Source organism: Artemia sp. Qi Xiang Cuo, chromosome 19, assembly GCF_049724085.1.
Source record: "Artemia sp. Qi Xiang Cuo chromosome 19, ASM4972408v1, whole genome shotgun sequence".
NCBI classification, from domain to species: domain Eukaryota; kingdom Metazoa; phylum Arthropoda; class Branchiopoda; order Anostraca; family Artemiidae; genus Artemia; species Artemia sp. Qi Xiang Cuo.
In genome coordinates, this window is record NC_142812.1 from 21,669,874 (window position 1) to 21,687,163 (window position 17,290).

At 34.1% G+C, this 17,290-nt stretch overlaps 1 protein-coding gene across 1 annotated transcript in view; it reads right to left on the minus strand.

The window, feature by feature from the left end:
- The window catches only part of LRP1 (LDL receptor protein 1), a 654,607-nt gene that overhangs the window by 301,828 nt on the left and 335,489 nt on the right, over nt 1-17,290 (minus strand). The window contains 7 exon segments of the mRNA XM_089105022.1: nt 23-203; nt 3,201-3,434; nt 4,238-4,482; nt 7,510-7,661; nt 10,703-10,956; nt 12,833-12,964; nt 14,059-14,196. Of these exon segments, the coding sequence (XP_088961148.1) occupies nt 23-203; nt 3,201-3,434; nt 4,238-4,482; nt 7,510-7,661; nt 10,703-10,956; nt 12,833-12,964; nt 14,059-14,196 (1,336 nt within the window).

The following is a 17,290-nucleotide window of genomic DNA, read 5'->3' on the forward strand; positions in this document are numbered from 1 at the left end:
TAATAACAAAAAAACTACTTACGAGTCACAACTATCTACAGAAATCCCTCGTAGAGCATCTTGCGTTGTAAGTTTGATAATTTTGTCTATCGGGGCATCGCTTGAATTCAAAAAGAGTCTGCTAATTGTAGCATCACTGGAAGAAGTCCAGAAAAGGGCATCGCGGGGGAAATCATAAGCCAGACCCTCGATAGCACCTTGGTCTGAAATTTAAAAAAAAAATAATACAGAATCACCTCAATTCATTCCCTCATATTAGAAGGCTTTGTAAAGTCTGTCTAAAACCATCATTGAGAAAGGACTAGGGACTTAAAAGATATTTCTAGGGGACTGGAAGATTTATTAAGAGGATGGGGTGGCACCAACCTTATGAAATTCCTCCTTGACCCCCTTCCCCTCTCCCTTTTCGTACGTAGACATTTCTTCAGGGCATTTCTAAATCTCTTCAACCTCTGAAACTTTATTTTCCACACTACTTTAAGGGTTAAGAATGATAATACGTATTCTTTTTGCGTTCTTTTTATCTATATTTAATTTTTTTTTTCTTCAATATCCTTGTTATTAAAGACCAATAGATCATCTTTTCACCAATTTCCTTCTTGAAATCTTTTAGTCTTTCATTAAATTGCTCATTAAAATAATTTTTCTTCAAATCATTTTGCTTCCTAAAAGGTTTACTTATTTTTCTGCCAGTCTTCAAATAGAAGGAAATCAATGATAAAAGAAAATGAGGCCCAAGATACAAAGGGTCCAATAACTAAAAAGACTAACACCAAAAGAAAAAGGGAAAAGAACAAACGTACATTTTTGTAAGAAAATTAATCAAAGATTCACTGTAAGAACGCTCAAGTCAAACAGAAGGAAAAAAAGATATTGGCATGATTTTCTGTCGCTATCTGGAATTGACCTTCAGGTGGGGTGACACCCCCCCCCCCCCCGTCTCACATCTACCCTTCCAGGATTCTATAAAAAAAAATACCAACATTCTTCGGAAATAAAAAAGACATGCAAATGATGAGATTCCGGAAGATCCCCCCTCCTTCCCTATACAATCTTTTTTACAACCAAAACTAATTAATGACGTTAAAAATTGAAAACGCCAGAAATTAATCTATCATGACCCCCCCCCCCCCAGTTAAAGCTTGATATTCATTCAAAAACCTCGTTTGGTGGATAGTAAAACGAGAAAGTGTTGCCCAAAACCAAAAGTTGGGTATCCATTTTTGGTAGAGGACTAACTCCCCCTAGTTTCTCCTTTTTGCATGCTTTAACTTATAACAAATTCCCCCTCCCTTCTCCTAACTCCTTTCAGGTATTCTATTCAAAAATACAGATAAGAGCCTCCTTCCCTCAAGATTTTGTTTTAAAAAAAAGTAATTTATGACGTTGAAAATTTAAACGATCAAAAATTAACCTATATGTGAGGAAAGGTACCACTCCATCACCCCCCCCCCCCCACCGCTTATACTAAAACTTCCACATTACAGATACTAATTATACTCTAAATAACGCATAAGCTAAACTTTAGTAAACAGTGAGGGGGGATATCACCTAATATATCTCCTATCCCCTAATGTACAAAATAATTTATGTTCGTTTCTAAAACATAAATTCCATTTGAAAAAGTTTTTTCTTCCGTTTTCTCTCCGTTTTTTTCTGAATTTTTATCCCGTCTTTAACTTCATATTCGACTCCCCGCTCCTTTTCGCAAAGTTGAAATTTTCCATAATTGTCCTCGCAGCACCTACAAAATCCTTTAAGAAAGCAGGGGGGGGGGGGGGGCTAAAATGTCTTACATAACTTTTAAGATAGTGATGTCTACAATTTCGAGGCAGGCTATCGGTCTAAAATTTATGTTAAGAGATTCCAATCTCTTCTACCTTTGTGTGGATAAGCACACGAACGTAATCTTTTATTTCAAAATTACAACTGTGTTTACGACAAGAAGACTAGAGATGGGAATTAGCATAATGGAAATTTATAGAAATTTAATTAATGAAAATTTAGTACACTAAAAAAGAAATTGATTTCATGTCTTGGTGCAAAATTGATGGAAATTTTTTACCAACTTCAAAAGAACTTTCTTTTTCACAGTCTCTGTACCAGAAAATGATTTTGAATTTCCACCTCTTACAGCTAACAACCAACAGACCGCTGATTCTGATAAAAGAAAAAAGAAAGAAAAAAAGAAAAAAAAATGAAAAAAGAAAGAAAACAGGTTATAAAAACAGTACTGCCGGTCTTCGATGAAAAGATAAGGAGAATAGTTTTTACATAGACGTCGAAGGCTGTTCTGAAAGACACTCCCTTGAAAGACACTCCTTTAGTATTTGAAGCACAGTAGACAGAATATACCAGTAAGCTTATCGCAGATCATTTCTGGTCTTCGTGAACAAAAAGCTCCTCCCACTTCTTTCTGCCTTAGCTTGTTTAGCCTGTTTCTGCATTAGCTTTATTTCCGTTTGTTTCAATGCACTTTGATGGAAACAGTCGGAAACTGTCTAGCATGTCTAACATGTTTCTATCTGCAAAAACTTTCTCCGGAGCACTCGCACCCCTGTCCGGGTTTTTATAATGGGTGAGATAGAGAATGATCATACTGGATAATATATGAACTGTGATTTGAAGTAAGTTTTTTTTTTACAAAGAATTACCTGGAGAACATTTAATTAGAGATTTACGACCAATAGACAACTGAACTTTTTTTTGTTACAAGCCTGAGGAATGAGGAGTTCAGGTTAGTTCCCCCTTCTCATAAATGTAGGACCGTAACTAAACATTGTTAAAACAGGCTGTAAATATACATTTTTCTATATGGCTAAGTTTGAAATCTCACTGAGTTTTGAAAACAACTTTCGATTTACTCTGGTATAATCAGATGATCATGCTTCTTGAATATGGAAAGATATATAAAGACGATTGATGAAGTTGGCCAAGGATTCAGATACCCCTCCCTTCCACTGGTAGAACCTCTTTTAAATTAAATTCTGACTTCGCCCTCCCCAAAGAGTATGGAAAACTGACACGTAAAAACACTTAAGACAGGGAGTTTAATCCGAATTAAAAACAATTGGCGCCATTGATATTTCACACCACCCAGCGCCATTGATATTTCACGCCACCCAGCGCAACAATAAAAAAAAATAGATAAATACGATAAAAAATAAAATAATAACAATTTATATTCTGAGTCAACTTACGATCTAGAAGTATGGTATGACCAGTACCATCGAAATGAACCATATTAATGCTTCCTCTTCGAACATCCGAGTAGTATAGCTTCCTCCGTCTGTAATCGTATGTTAATCCGATCACGTTTCTTGTTAAATTCTTATCTTCAATAGGTGGGAATGGTGCATTCAAAGCTTGATCAACATCGACATTAATTGTTTCTATTCGAACCACAGAACTGAATGCAACAAATTCATCATAGTCTGGAAAAGTTGAAATTATGAAAAAGAAGAATTGATCTACTGTTTTTTATAGGATTAAAAAATGTAATATTTATTAATTACATAACAAATCTTCATTTATATTACAAGAATTCGTTCTCTGACGGCGTAAGTTAGATCTTGGGACAAAATGTTCTGAGTTTTTACTTTCTGTATGCTTCGAGTTCTAAAAATTACCGCAAACTCCCATACCTTATTCGATCTTATTCGATATCATTCGGATCTTATTCGAAAATACAGAAATTCTTAATAAAACAAAAGAGGTGGAAACAATAAACCTAATCGAATACGGCATTGAAAAGAAAATCCTGGGGGAAATAGCAAGAAATTGAGATTGCTAGAATTGATTTTTCTTTTTTTTACTCTGTCTCTCTCTTTTTCTTTACAAGAGAAATTTCCTTTTGGACTCACTAATTTCATTTGTTCAGTTGTTAATTTCAGTTGGAGTAAACACCCTTATTATGGACATCTAACGGTCAGTTTATTAACTTTCTAGATTTGAGACGAGTAACTCAACAGTATATCTGTATTTTTTTCTGATTTTACTTTTATTAAATTTTGGTGTGTACATTTGTTTTGTAGTGTCCAGGTGTTTTTTAGTACCTATTTTTTATTTTGAAGCATATTTTTTTAAACGATTTTCCTCCCTTGCAGTGAGGACACCTTGTTGTTATACAAATGTTCAATCGTTTTCTCTTTGATTTTACTAATAAAAATTCCTTTCCAAATTTTTCAGTTGTGTCATAAAAATATTTCTAAGATACCGAATAAAAATGGTGACTCACGTTCACAGCTTTTCCCATCCACTGACACGCGTCCATGAGCACAAGCACAGACAGGAGATGTGCCATTAAATAAACATAATTTTGAACAGCCACCATTATCAAAGCCGCATGGGTTATCCCCCTTCTGGTTGTCTTTTGAATAAACTTTTAAGTCCATTAGTGGTGTTTTCATGTCAGATCGAAACACTGATACATCTGATAGATTTGAAAGAGGAACTCCCATTATGCTGCCATTGTAAAAGGGGCTGTAAGAGAAGGGGGCAAACATTAATAGGAGTAAATAGAAATGTAGCCCTAGTTTAAAAAAGACGTGTAAATTAGAAAAGTTAATAATTTATGCTATGATTTTGTTCTTAAATAAATAACAAAGATTTATAATAATATTATAAGAAATTTTTATGAACTTTGGAACATCTAAGTTCATACATGACTGGCAAAAGTCAACACTAAACCATAGACAATTGATACTGTAAGCATATTCCTCTTAGCAACATATTTTTATTCTCTAGTGGGAGTCTGGTTAATAATAAGAATATGAGGTTGTAAATGTAAGCATATTCCTCTTAGCAACATATTTTTATTCTGTGGTGGGAGTCTGGTTAATCATAAGAATACGAGGTTGTAAATCTAAGCATATTCCTCTTAGCAACACATTTTTATTCTCTAGTGGGAGTCTGGTTAATCATAAGTATATGAGGTTGTAAGTGTGAACATGTTCCACTTAGCAACATATTTTTATTCTCTAGTGGGAGTCTGGTTAATCATAAGTATATGAGGTTGTAAGTGTAAGCATGTTCCACTTAGCAACATATTTTTATTCTCTAGTGGGAGTCTGGTTAATCATAAGAATATGAGGTTGTAAATGTAATCATATTCCTCTTAGCAACATATTTTTATTCTCTAGTGGGAGTCTGGTTTATTTTTATTTTTCAATTGTCTAAATTTTGACATATTCCTTATAGCATCATATTTTTACTCCCTGGTGGGAGTATGGTTAATCATAAGACTATGAGGTTGTAAAAAAAACAATGAACAAGTTATGATAGCTAAAAGGGGCAAAATTTTTCTGCAGATCAAATGCGGAAAATTTTCAGGTTCTCTAATTGTGACGCAACCTGGCAAAGATTAGAAACAGTCTGTACAGTCTATACGCATCTATCATAAGATATCATGGTTAATCATAAGAACATGAGGTTATAAATGTAAGCATATTCCTCTTAGCAACATATTTTTATTCTCTAGTGGGAGTCTGGTTAATCGTAAGAATATGAGGTTGTAAATGTAAGCATATTCCTCTTAGCAACATATTTTTATTCTCTGGTGTGAGTCTGGTTAATCATAAGACTATGAGGTTGTAAAAAAACAATGAATAAGTTATTATAGCTAAAAGGGGCAAAATTTTTCTGCAGATAAATGCGGAAAATTTTCAGGTTCTCTAATTGTGACGCAACGTGGCAAAGACTAGAAAGTCTATACAGTTTATACACAAATATAGTCTATCATAAGATATCATGGTTAATCATAAGAATATGAGGTTGTAAATGTAAGCATATTCCTCTTAGCAACATATTTTTATTCTCTAGTGGGAGTCTGGTTAATCATAAGAATATGAGGTTGTAAATGTAAGCATATTCCTCTTAGCAACATATTTTTATTCTCTGGTGGGAGTCTGGTTAATCATAAGACTATGAGGTTGTAAAAAAACAATGAATAAGTTATGATAGCTAAACGGGGAAAATTTTTTCTGCAGATAAATGCAGAAAGTTTTCAGGTTCTCTAATTGTGACGCAACCTGGTAAAGATTAGAAACAGTCTATACAGTCTATACGCAAATATAGTCTATATATATTGCCTGTACATCAATATTACCTATAGTCAATATAGTACATATTGACTACACTGTAGACATATTACTGTATACAATATATAGGCTATATTTTCTATTGTCAATATAGTCTATAACGTCAGACGGCATTTGAAAGTGTCGTAGTGAACATGGATTATAGCCTTTAACAAAGAATTTTTTCTCGAAATACATAAGAACTCCCACGTATTTTGTATTCCTCCTGGAACATTGTCAAAAAAGGGAAAGGGGTGGGTTATTTTAAAAAGAAAAAAAAAACGCTACAAGTTAACATCTTCTTCTTGTTTAATCATCTTTTGCATTAGAAATCGAGTTCCCGGATTTTCTTATTTTTAAAGACGCATATGGTCGTGTAATTTTCCACTTAACCTATTTAAAGAATCAGATTACATTTCTAGAGACTTCATATAATTTAATATATGATCATATAATAAATCATATATTATACTTCATATAATATTATAATATTTTTTTTTTAATTACAATATTTAATAATTTAATTTTATAATAATTTAATATTATTATTAATTATAATAATTTAAAACTAAATAATAATTAAATTTTATTACTTAATAAAATTATTAAATTATTAAACATTTTAGATAATTTAAAATGTTCGCAAATGCTTTGGGAGACACTAGTGTGTTACGACGCATAGTTTGGGAATCATAGATACAGACTGGTTGTTTCTTATGCTTCTTTTATTCTTAAAAATTGACAGAAATATAGAAAACTTGTCATTTTATAATGGGATAAATATTAAATAATGAAACTCTTCCGCCATCTTTTGTCTCCCGTTGCATTGCATTGTGTCGGATTAACAACGCTTCTTGGCCACTAAGGTCCTTGTGTCGGCCCTGCAGTGCGTTGCTAAAGCTCGGTTCGACCTCTGGGTCCCGTATTAACAATCTGAGATCAAACCCACTGCGCTACCACAAGGCTCATTGATGCTCATTGATGGTGTGCTTCAGCTTTTTTGAATATTTTGCCAGAAGTTGAAACTCACTTATCAGTAGAGTCGATGAATAGCATGCTACGGTAATTGCCAATTTCTTACAGACTAGGCCTTGGGTAATTCTAATGATCCAAAATAATTTTCTTAATCGATGCATCTAAATAACTTACTTTTCAAATAGACTAACTTAATATAAACAACTTAATGTGAATAACATATATGATAATAAATGAAACAGCTTAATATAAATAATCCTTGAAAATCAAGATAAGACAGGCTGCTTAAAATAGTAGCTAGTTTTTAAGTTTGGTTTTTCAAAGATTGACTTCTATGTGGAAATCCATAAATTTCCGTGTGGAATTTGGTTCCGGTGATTAGATTATGCAGAAGCGTCTCGATATTAATCAAAACAAGAAGGAGAAAAAAAAACTAGTTTTTGGGATAGCCACTTACGTATCCAGCCAGTAAATGACGTCATTGTAGAAAGAGACTCTCAGAGGGTAGCCTAGAATCGGCTTCTCCAGAAGAATCTTCCGATTAGAGCCATCGTATGAAATCCTTTCGATTACCCCTTTTCTAGGGTCGCACCAATAAACGACTTGGCTCTAAAAAATATTGATGGTACAAGTGAATTAAACTGGCGACAAATATTTTGATTCATGAAATGCATTCGGAATTTTTGAAAAAAACCGGAAAATCCAAAAATAATTAAAAAACCTAGAAATGAGGGGGATTTTCAGACAGTGGAAAAGTTCTTTTTTATAACATTGGTCAAATACTCCACGTAAGCTTGACATAAATATGTTCTAAGACTACACTGACGTTTGACGTTTGTGGGAGCATTTCCAGAAACATCAAATAAAAAACGTTTGACGTTAGATAAAAACAGAAAATATATATCTAAGAAAATAGAAATAATTAAGAAACCAAGAAAGGAGGATACAGGCAACAAAAAGTCCACTTGACCAATGTTGAGAAGAACACCTTTTCCCTGGCTGAAAATCACTTTCCTTTCTTGGTTTCTATTTCTTTTTTTTTAGATTTTTTCGTATTGCTTTGAACGTCATGTATAGCCAGTTTGGTCTTAGAACGTATTTATGCATTCAAAAGGAGCTCAAGTTCTTTCAAAATGTAGGTCACGGGGTCTTATTCTTTCAAAATTTAGTTCACGGGGTCTTATTCTTTCAAAATGTAGGGCACGGGGTCTTATTCTTTCAAAATGTAGGTCACGGGGTCTTATTCTTTCAAAATGTAGGTCACGGGGTCTTATTCTGTCAAAATGTAGGTCACGGGGTCTTATTCTTTCAAAATGTAGGTCACGGGGTCTTATTATTTAAAAATGTAGGTCACGGGGTCTTATTCTTTCAAAATGTAGGTCACGGGGTCTTATTCTTTCAAAATGTAGGTCACGGGGTCTTATTCTTTCAAAATGTAGGTCACGGGGTCTTATTCTTTCAAAATGTAGGTCACGGGGTCTTATTCTTTCAAAATGTAGGTCACGGGGTCTTATTCTTTCAAAATGTAGGTCACGGGGTCTTAGATTCATTTATATGTGTAGGGAAGAAAGGCAAAGGTTCGTCATTCAAATTTGAATCCTCAGACATTTATGTACCTGAGCCATAGATGTACTTCTAAAATGATCTACTCGTTATGGCGGATGTTTTGACACTAGATGAAAAACCATTTCTTACAGTTTGCCATTTTTCACTAAGAAGTTATTTTTCAGGCTAAAATTCTAAGTTTCTGGTTTCACAAGAAGTGAGGAAGTTGATCTATTACGTTAGCAGACGGCTAGTTTTGATTGTTGTATTTATAGCTAGAGTTATTTATTCAACAGAAATTTACATAAAAAATATTTCAACACAGACTCCATGGCCAGGAGTATAAGGCTCCAGGTAAATATAAGTTAGTAAAATTTGATGTTGAAACTAGCGTCGCCTTTTTGTCAGCCTGCTTATGTTACAAGGTCAGTGAGTTACTAAGGTGAGAAGGAGAGAGAGAGAGAGAGAGAGAGAGAGAGAGAGAGAGAGAGAGAGAGAGAGAGGGAGAGAGAGAGAGAGAGAGAGAGTAAAGAGAGAGATAGTAAAGAGAGAGAGTAAAGAGAAAGAGAGAGAGTAAAGAGAGAGAGAGAGTAAAGAGAGAGAGAGAGAAAAAAAAGAGAGAGAAAAAAAGAAGAGAGAGAGAGATAGAGGGGCACAGGAATATATATAGAGAGAACAAAATAAAAATCCTAAAAGTTCTTAGCCTGAAGGAGTATTTTTGGGTTAAAAGTGAGCCTTTGTTAAAAGAGGATAATCCACTCTAATCTGCAAATTTTTATTTCAATTTTCATTTGTGTGAGTTGTTTTCTAGTCGGTTCTATTTTTCAAATCACTATTGATAGTGACTTTGTAAATTTTCCTGAAGGGCGGGCGGGATGGAGTTTGAAATACAAAAATAAGTCAAACTGTTCATAAGGGAAACTGTTCAGACAAATTTTATTTTTTCCCATCCCTCCCAGCTCTGAGAAATTAAGCAGATGAAAGTTATGTATTACTTTATATTCAAAATGCTTCCATGATACAAAAGAAGACATCACTATATTGTACGTTTAGTCTACATATATTCTACTCAGCAATACGAGGCCGAAGGATCGGGCCCCGCGGGAGCAAGGCTGGGCAACCGACTTGCCACTCATCCCTGCCAAAAAAGACCCAGCAACTGAAACGTCAAATTTTCTGACGCAAATTTTCTTGGATCTTTTTAGTTAAAACAGTTATCTTGAGAGTTTCATTTATAATTAAAATACAATGAGAACACAATAGCGGGTAAAACGTTCAATCAAGACAATGAAAAACTGTTCTATGCCTTAATTATACGTTTCATTCGTTATTATAATTTTTTTCATCTATTATAAATCAAAAGGCAGTCTGATGAAAGAAATTATTTTGAGATTTTTATGTGATGCCATTTGTGGCTGAGTGAATGTGGCTGGTAAAATGGGAGGGGCACATACGGCATTGAACGAGTGGCTGCTCACCCCAAATGGCTCTCGGTCCTCAAAAAGGAACTAAAACTCTTAAATTATGATTAAATGTTTCCCCAAATTCCAACGACCATCCGCTCTATTTGATGAGGCCTGAGGGGAGGGGGAAATAATAATAACACATGGTATACAAATTACTCATCGCTAGAACACTTTTATAGCCACTATGGGAACAAAAATAAATGATGGACTGTGCAAACGTAAGTATACATTAAAAAAAAAAGATGCTGAAGTTTCAAAACAAACTTCATTGAAAATTGGCCAGTGGCCAAAGGACAGCTATAAAATCAACTAAAGAACAATAATAATAAGCAACTACTATTCAACCCAGCAGTCCAAAAATCAAAATATAATATGAACAAACAAATGATCAAAAATCAAAACTTGAATTTACAAGATTTTATTGAACGTGATGCTACATGAAATGGGACAAAAAGAGATGTCCAAGGGTTTCTCCAGCTATACAAGCCAGTATAGGAGACAACAGCAGCAATTAATCCATTTAAAATAAAAACATTAATATAAACTATGGACTACGTTTTTACATACGACAGTTCAACTCTGTACATAAAATGCCCCCCCCCCGTCGCGACAAAAAAATAGATTAAGAGGAAAACCAACCTCTGAATCCAAAGTAATACCAGTTACATAGGGCATAGTTTCATTAGCAAGAGATTTTCTGCCAGAACCATCTAGTCTTGCGCGTTCAATTCTTTCTTTTCCCCAGTCGGACCAGAAGAGATAACCATTTTTAGGATCTGTGGCTATAGCCCACGGCTTGTCCAAGTCATCATTAACAACAACATAGCGATGACTGCCATCTACACGACAAACTTCTATGACATCAAATTTAGGGTTTGTCCAGTATATATTTCCTATAAGTTGAAGACACATTTAGTTAGATTGAAGTTGTTGCTCTAAATGTGATATGTTGGTATAAATACATCACCTTAATGAGAATAGTCCTATACAAAATGTTTTTTAATCAATTTTCGTCCATGTTTTTTACTACATAATTAAAAAGAAAATAAAAAATACTGCTAAAACTTCAAAAAAGTTATTTTGGCATAATTATATTTGAATAAATCCTTTCATTTTTACTGGCACAATATGTAAATATTCACAATATCTTTTCTTACTCTTTAAAGCATTCATTTCAGATGTACCGAAAATCAATCAACCGAAAGGAACTTTAAATTTAAACAATCGAATTAGTTTTCAGTAAAGCAAAAATGACACTCTGACCTTCTGGGAGACTTAAATCAGAGTTCGTTTTCACTCTGTCTTAGTGTAAACGGCAATATCCGTTCGCACTAAAGGTTGAAATCTAATATAACTTAGTTCATGGCCATTTTAAGCTTTACCTCTTTACTTAATGTGAAAAACTTCATTTTTTTGAGAATTATTTTAAAAGATTGGCGTGTCCAAGGATTTGATCGGAAATTTTAGTCAGAAAAATGTTGGGAATTTATTGATTTTAGGGATTTTGTCAAATCGTTTTAATAAATGCCGACATTTTTCGTAAATAATTAGGAAAAGTACGGAATAGGCAGCAATTCTGTTAACGCAATCCTTCACCAAACGCAGTTACTTGCTAAATTGTAGTTTACAAACTACGAGCAACTAAATCCGTAGCCAGAGACGTTGCCAGTGATTAAAAACGTGGGGCAGGTAGCCAGAAAAACTGATGCTCTTCTAAAACTTTTACCAACTGGCACCAGCAAATTGCGAGCCATATTGTTAACTGCTCAAAAATTAGTTCCGACAGAACCGCGATTAAAAATTTTAAACGCTCCTTTTCGAGCGCTCCCTAGCTCAACTGATTTTTTTTTCGTTCAACCATTAAACGATAGCGATAACAAATAAGCGGGATAGGATAATTTTGCTCTCAGGCGTTGCTACCAGGTGTTGCTGATTGAGATAAAGCTGAATTTTCTGTGTCCATGCAACAGAGGGTTGTACAGAGTCCCCATATAGACTATTTGAAAGAGCGAAACAAATTATACACCATGGTAAAAGATTTCTAACAATCCTAAGTCCAGTTATTAAACGTGTCACCTTAAATTTTTCACCGGATTCTAGTGAAAACAAAGAATCAAAAATACAGAATATTGTCGCTCGTAGGATGATTTAGCTCTCGCTAAAGTGCTGACCTGCCAACTAGGACAAACAAAATTTTCTGTTTGTAATTAAATTTAATTCCTTACATTTAATCTTTTATTTTTTTAAAGCTTTAAATTAAACACTAAAAACTGTTTATAGTTTAAAAAATTATTATTTCAATTATTTTAGTTCCGTTGTAACCATATTCTTGAGAAAACCCATAGTCAGAATATTATAATATTTTAACAGTTAACTTTGGGTATAGTTAACTTCCAAATGGGTACCTGGAGAAGTCTGGGGGGAAAAACGGGAAGCCTCGGATGATTTGCCCCCAACCACGCAATGCATTCCCGGCCAAAGGCAGAGAATAAGTAGATCGGCACCTGCGCTACACGGACCATTGGTCATAATGCGAAAAAGTTTTTTTTAAGTTAACTTTACCACGTTATGAATATCCATTTATTCAAAATTGCTGGTATGGTTGACGCAAAAAAGGTACTAAAGCTCAACTTAGGAGATTTAAAACAAGATTTTGTCATATTTCAACATCAGTATTAGTTTCATATTATATTTGCTCTCAAAATCATTAAATGCACTAACAGAGATTTGAAATTCAAAAAAGGAAAAAGGAGAATAAACCAAACTTACCCGCTATCCAGTCAACAGCAATGCCTTCTACTTGGTTCAATCCCTCTGCAATCTTTTCACGGTCAGTGCCATCTTTCTTTATTCTAAGAATCGAGCCATGATCTGTATCAACCCAGTAGAGGTATCCCGTTCCTATAACAGAACATCAATTATAACCGTTATTTGGATGAACACTGAGATCAGAGAGAGAGAGAGACAGAGAGGGATAGAGAGAGAGAGAGAGAGAGAGAGAGAGAGAGAGAGAGAGAGAGAGAGAGAGAGAGAGAGAGAGAGAGAGAGAGAGAGAGAGAGAGAGAGAGAGAGAGAGAGAGAGAGAGAGAGAGACTAAATAAAGATATACAAAAAAAGGAGATGGCAAAAAAATTTAAGGTCAAGGTGATACTTATCTATTTATCACGATTCTATTTGAGTTAAAACCACTAGAATAGCTAAACTAAAGAGCAAACCCAAGAGCTTGGGTTTACACTGGGTTCTTGTTTTTATTGTTTCTGGGTTAGTCGAGACATTCAGTTGTTACAAAATAACGTTATTTCGTTGTTCAAAAACTTTTCTTATTCGTTACTGCTTTAAATAACAAAATTTGGCAAATTGCCTTAGCGGCAATGCAATTTCAAACACAAAAATCAACAGAAAGCATAAGACCATCTAGCGCAAAAACTATCATGAGCATTCGCTAAATTGACGAATGATTTACAAGTTCAGCGCACTTCTGTTGCCGTGGTAAACTCAAATCAACATATTGATCTTAATGCTTTTACCTCGGTAACGGTTCAGGGGTGCGCTTAAGAATATAAGTTATATCATAACGGTAATTTATATACACGAAACGACGTGATTCGCATCTTCCAAAAGAGTCGGGACTTTGGGGGAAAAGGGGCAAGAGATGCGGTCTAGTTACCTTCCAATCTTTTGGTCTCTTAAAAATTGCACTAGAAATTTTAATTTCCGTTTAAATGAGCCATCTCCCGATCTTCTAGGACAATTGGTTCGATACGATCACCTTTGAAAAAAACACACATCCATGAATTAATGATACTTCGCAGTCCACACAAAACTTTTCATTGCGCCAGCGAGTAGCGACTGAACTTTAAAGCTAAGTTAATTCAATTCTCGGCAAAGCCCACATATCAGTCTTGTAGCTTTCCAGAATATGCATTTACTGCAGATTTAGGATCTCATTTAACCCTATGTTTAAAATGATGAATGAAAAATAGTTAATTTCGTACTTGCGTCAAAGTCAATCCATGTTGCCATGATCACTTTAGAGATGGGTGGTAGTGCTTCTGTTGTACTATCGTTTCGATCCGAGAGCCGAGCTCCTCGAATCTCCCAATTTATTGAATATAATAAAAACTCGTCCACGCCTGAAATAAACAAAACGAAATATTATGCAATTTCGTGGGAGTAAAAAATGTGAAGTTCAACGACATTATTACAGCTGTTTCTTAGGCTGAAACAACGTTGCAGTTGTCAGATTATATTAATATAATATTTAAAATCAAAACAAAATCTGTATAGAACGTAACCGTAGTCTAATATAAAAATGAATGCAAAACAGGAAGAAGAACGACTTATGTGCATTAACAAAGAGAAATAAAACTAATCTGAATTATTTATTTTCCATTTACGTTTCAAACATTGAGAAATTAGATTTACCAGAACTTTTTCTCAATTGACAATGATAATTCACGTTGAGATCACAATCAAATTTATCTGTACCTATTCCAAAATTCACAAGGAGACCACAATAAGAAATAAGACTTATCTGAACTTTTAAACACATAGAAATGAGAATTTATAACTAGATCACAATAAGATACGAGATTTGAATAAACTTTTTTCACGGTTCACACTCAGGATTTACAATTCATTATGAGAAATGGGATTTATTTTTTGAGAAAATTTTTTTTTGGAAATTGGTTAAGGCCAGCCAATCAATTCTTGGCTGTACAGAAAAAAAATATATAGGAATTTAGAATTTTTAGCTAATCTGAAATAGTAAATCAGATAAACCTTAATACGAATTACTGTGATGCTAGCAAAGATGTTGATGTTAACAAATGCACTGATGTAAATTAATGCCTTTTTTTGGAGTGGCCATACAAGCCCAGGTTACTGGACTTCATGCTTTCTTTTGTTTATTTTTTTGTGTATAAATTATATCTCCATTGAAAAAAAAACTAAATTGTGGCGGCATACAAATCTCGGCATTAACTCTATTTTTGAATGAGTCTTTAGCAGGACTTTATTCAGCTTGAGAAAAAAGTAAACAAGAGGGTGGCTTTTTTCCCAGGTCTTTCTAGGGCAAGGAACTATTTTTACAAACTCGGAGAGCGTTTTACCATGTGTTAAAACTAAACATAACAAACTCTCAATATTGAGGTAGGAGAACTAAAGAAAAGAGGAGAAAGGATAGAAACCATCAAAGCCACTTTAAGACAGAGAATCATCTTATGTAATACATTATTCTTTGTTTTTCCTCCATAATTATTTTATTAATTTTTTCTTGAGATACTTGCTCGTAATACAACAAAAAGTGATACTCTACACTATAACCAACATACAAGAAGCATACTATGTAAATATTATTAAATCTGAATCAATAAATTAATAAATATCACTTCTTTGGCACCTTTAAAAAAAAAAAGTAAAAAAAAGAAGTTTTCGATCGCCGTTTGAGTTGGAGTGTAATTAGTAAGCTTTTGTCCATGGCTAGCTATCAAGTGTTTTTCATTTCTTTATTTTTCTTCTTTGTGCTTTCAATATTTTTCTCTTTCTTTGTGGTTTTAAGTTAATTTTTACATAATACGCTTGATCAAATGGCTCTTGATGAAAAGCCTGTAGGTAAAAGAATGGCAAAATGTAATTACTTGTTCCAAACATCACAATAATTTAGCATTTTGATAGAACAAGTGTTGTTTTCTACTGAACCAAAGCAATGATATAAAAGAACGAAAAATATTTGTGGGGCAACCCAAAATAGTAATTATAGTCCTTAGATACTATACATACTAAAACTCTTAAAAATCTCTCTCCTCCATAGTGCAGAGCCTCCTCCCAAACCTCTCTAGACATTCTTAACTATTTACTGCCTTTATCCCCCTTCATTTCGCCCTTAGACGTGCAGACAAAATTAACAAAATAATTAAGTGCAGCACTTGTCCACTAGACCTTACGACAGAATTAATTAAAGCTTTGCTAATACTACTACTACTAACAACTCACCACAGCACCAAGCCACCTGAGGCCACCACAGCTAAGCATGCTCCTCCTCCACCCCAATTTATTCAAAGCCTCCCTTTTTACACCTGCCCACAAAGTTCCCATTTCCTTTCAATCTTTCTTTATGACGTCCTCCCAACCCAGACGAGGACGACCTGCTTTCCGTTTAGCCCTAGACCTGTGTCCTTAATTAGTAATGAAACTACCACTATGATAAGTTCTCAAATTTCTGGAAAAATAGAATCTTACTATTCCTGTGAAAAAGACAGATAACAAGATGGATTTCGGCCGACCCGTTGCACTTACTCCTATTTTCTCCAAATTATATGAAAAATTTGTAGCTGAGTGGTTCAAAGTAATCCCAAATATTGATGTCAGGAGATTCGGAAACTTACGTTATATCCACCACATAGTTTCTTTTTCATTTCTTGAGCACAATATGTAACACACTAGAAAACCCAGTACCTGCCCCAGTACCTACCTGAAATATTATAGCGGGGCTTAAAAATACTTTCGATTTAATTAGCCACAAAGCATTTTGAACGAGGAAAATTTTTTATATGAATTTCAAGTTGACCCCTATTTACCTAGAATAATTGTGTCTTTCCTTTCTAAGAGAACACAAGTAGTTTCCGATTTTCCTAAACATATTTTCCGATTGACAAGGGTATGCTAGAAGAATATCCTCCAAATCCTACCAATTTCCAAGGGCATACCTCGGGGCTTTTAGGCATAATTTTATTCCTTGTAGTGATAAACAACCTTTGTGTTGATCTTTCGGATAGACTAAAATTTGTTGATGATTCAACAGTCTTAAAGACATGTTCCAACAATTTAAAAAATAGCCGAATGAATATCTTTGGAGTTCCTCGATATGAGTATCTTCAATTTCAAAAACTTAGCTAAAAGGCTTTCATATAATTTAAGAAAACAGGAATAAGGTTAATGGGTTAGACAACTTCAAACAAAATTTTAGTTTCCAAGAATTTGAGAAATTACTATTACAGATAATTTCATTAAAAATTAAGGATTGAGGACTTGAAATATCACCGGTAAAAACTTTAATTACTTCTATGGGAATGTCTAGTGGACAAGGGCTGCACTTTTTATGTTCTTAATTTTTGTCTCCACTGTTTGGTTGAGGAACCAAGAGACATTAAAAAGTAAAGAGTGTCTGGAGAGTTGGGAGAGGAGGCTCTGTACATTGGAGGAAAGAAATTTGTTCAGATTATTAGC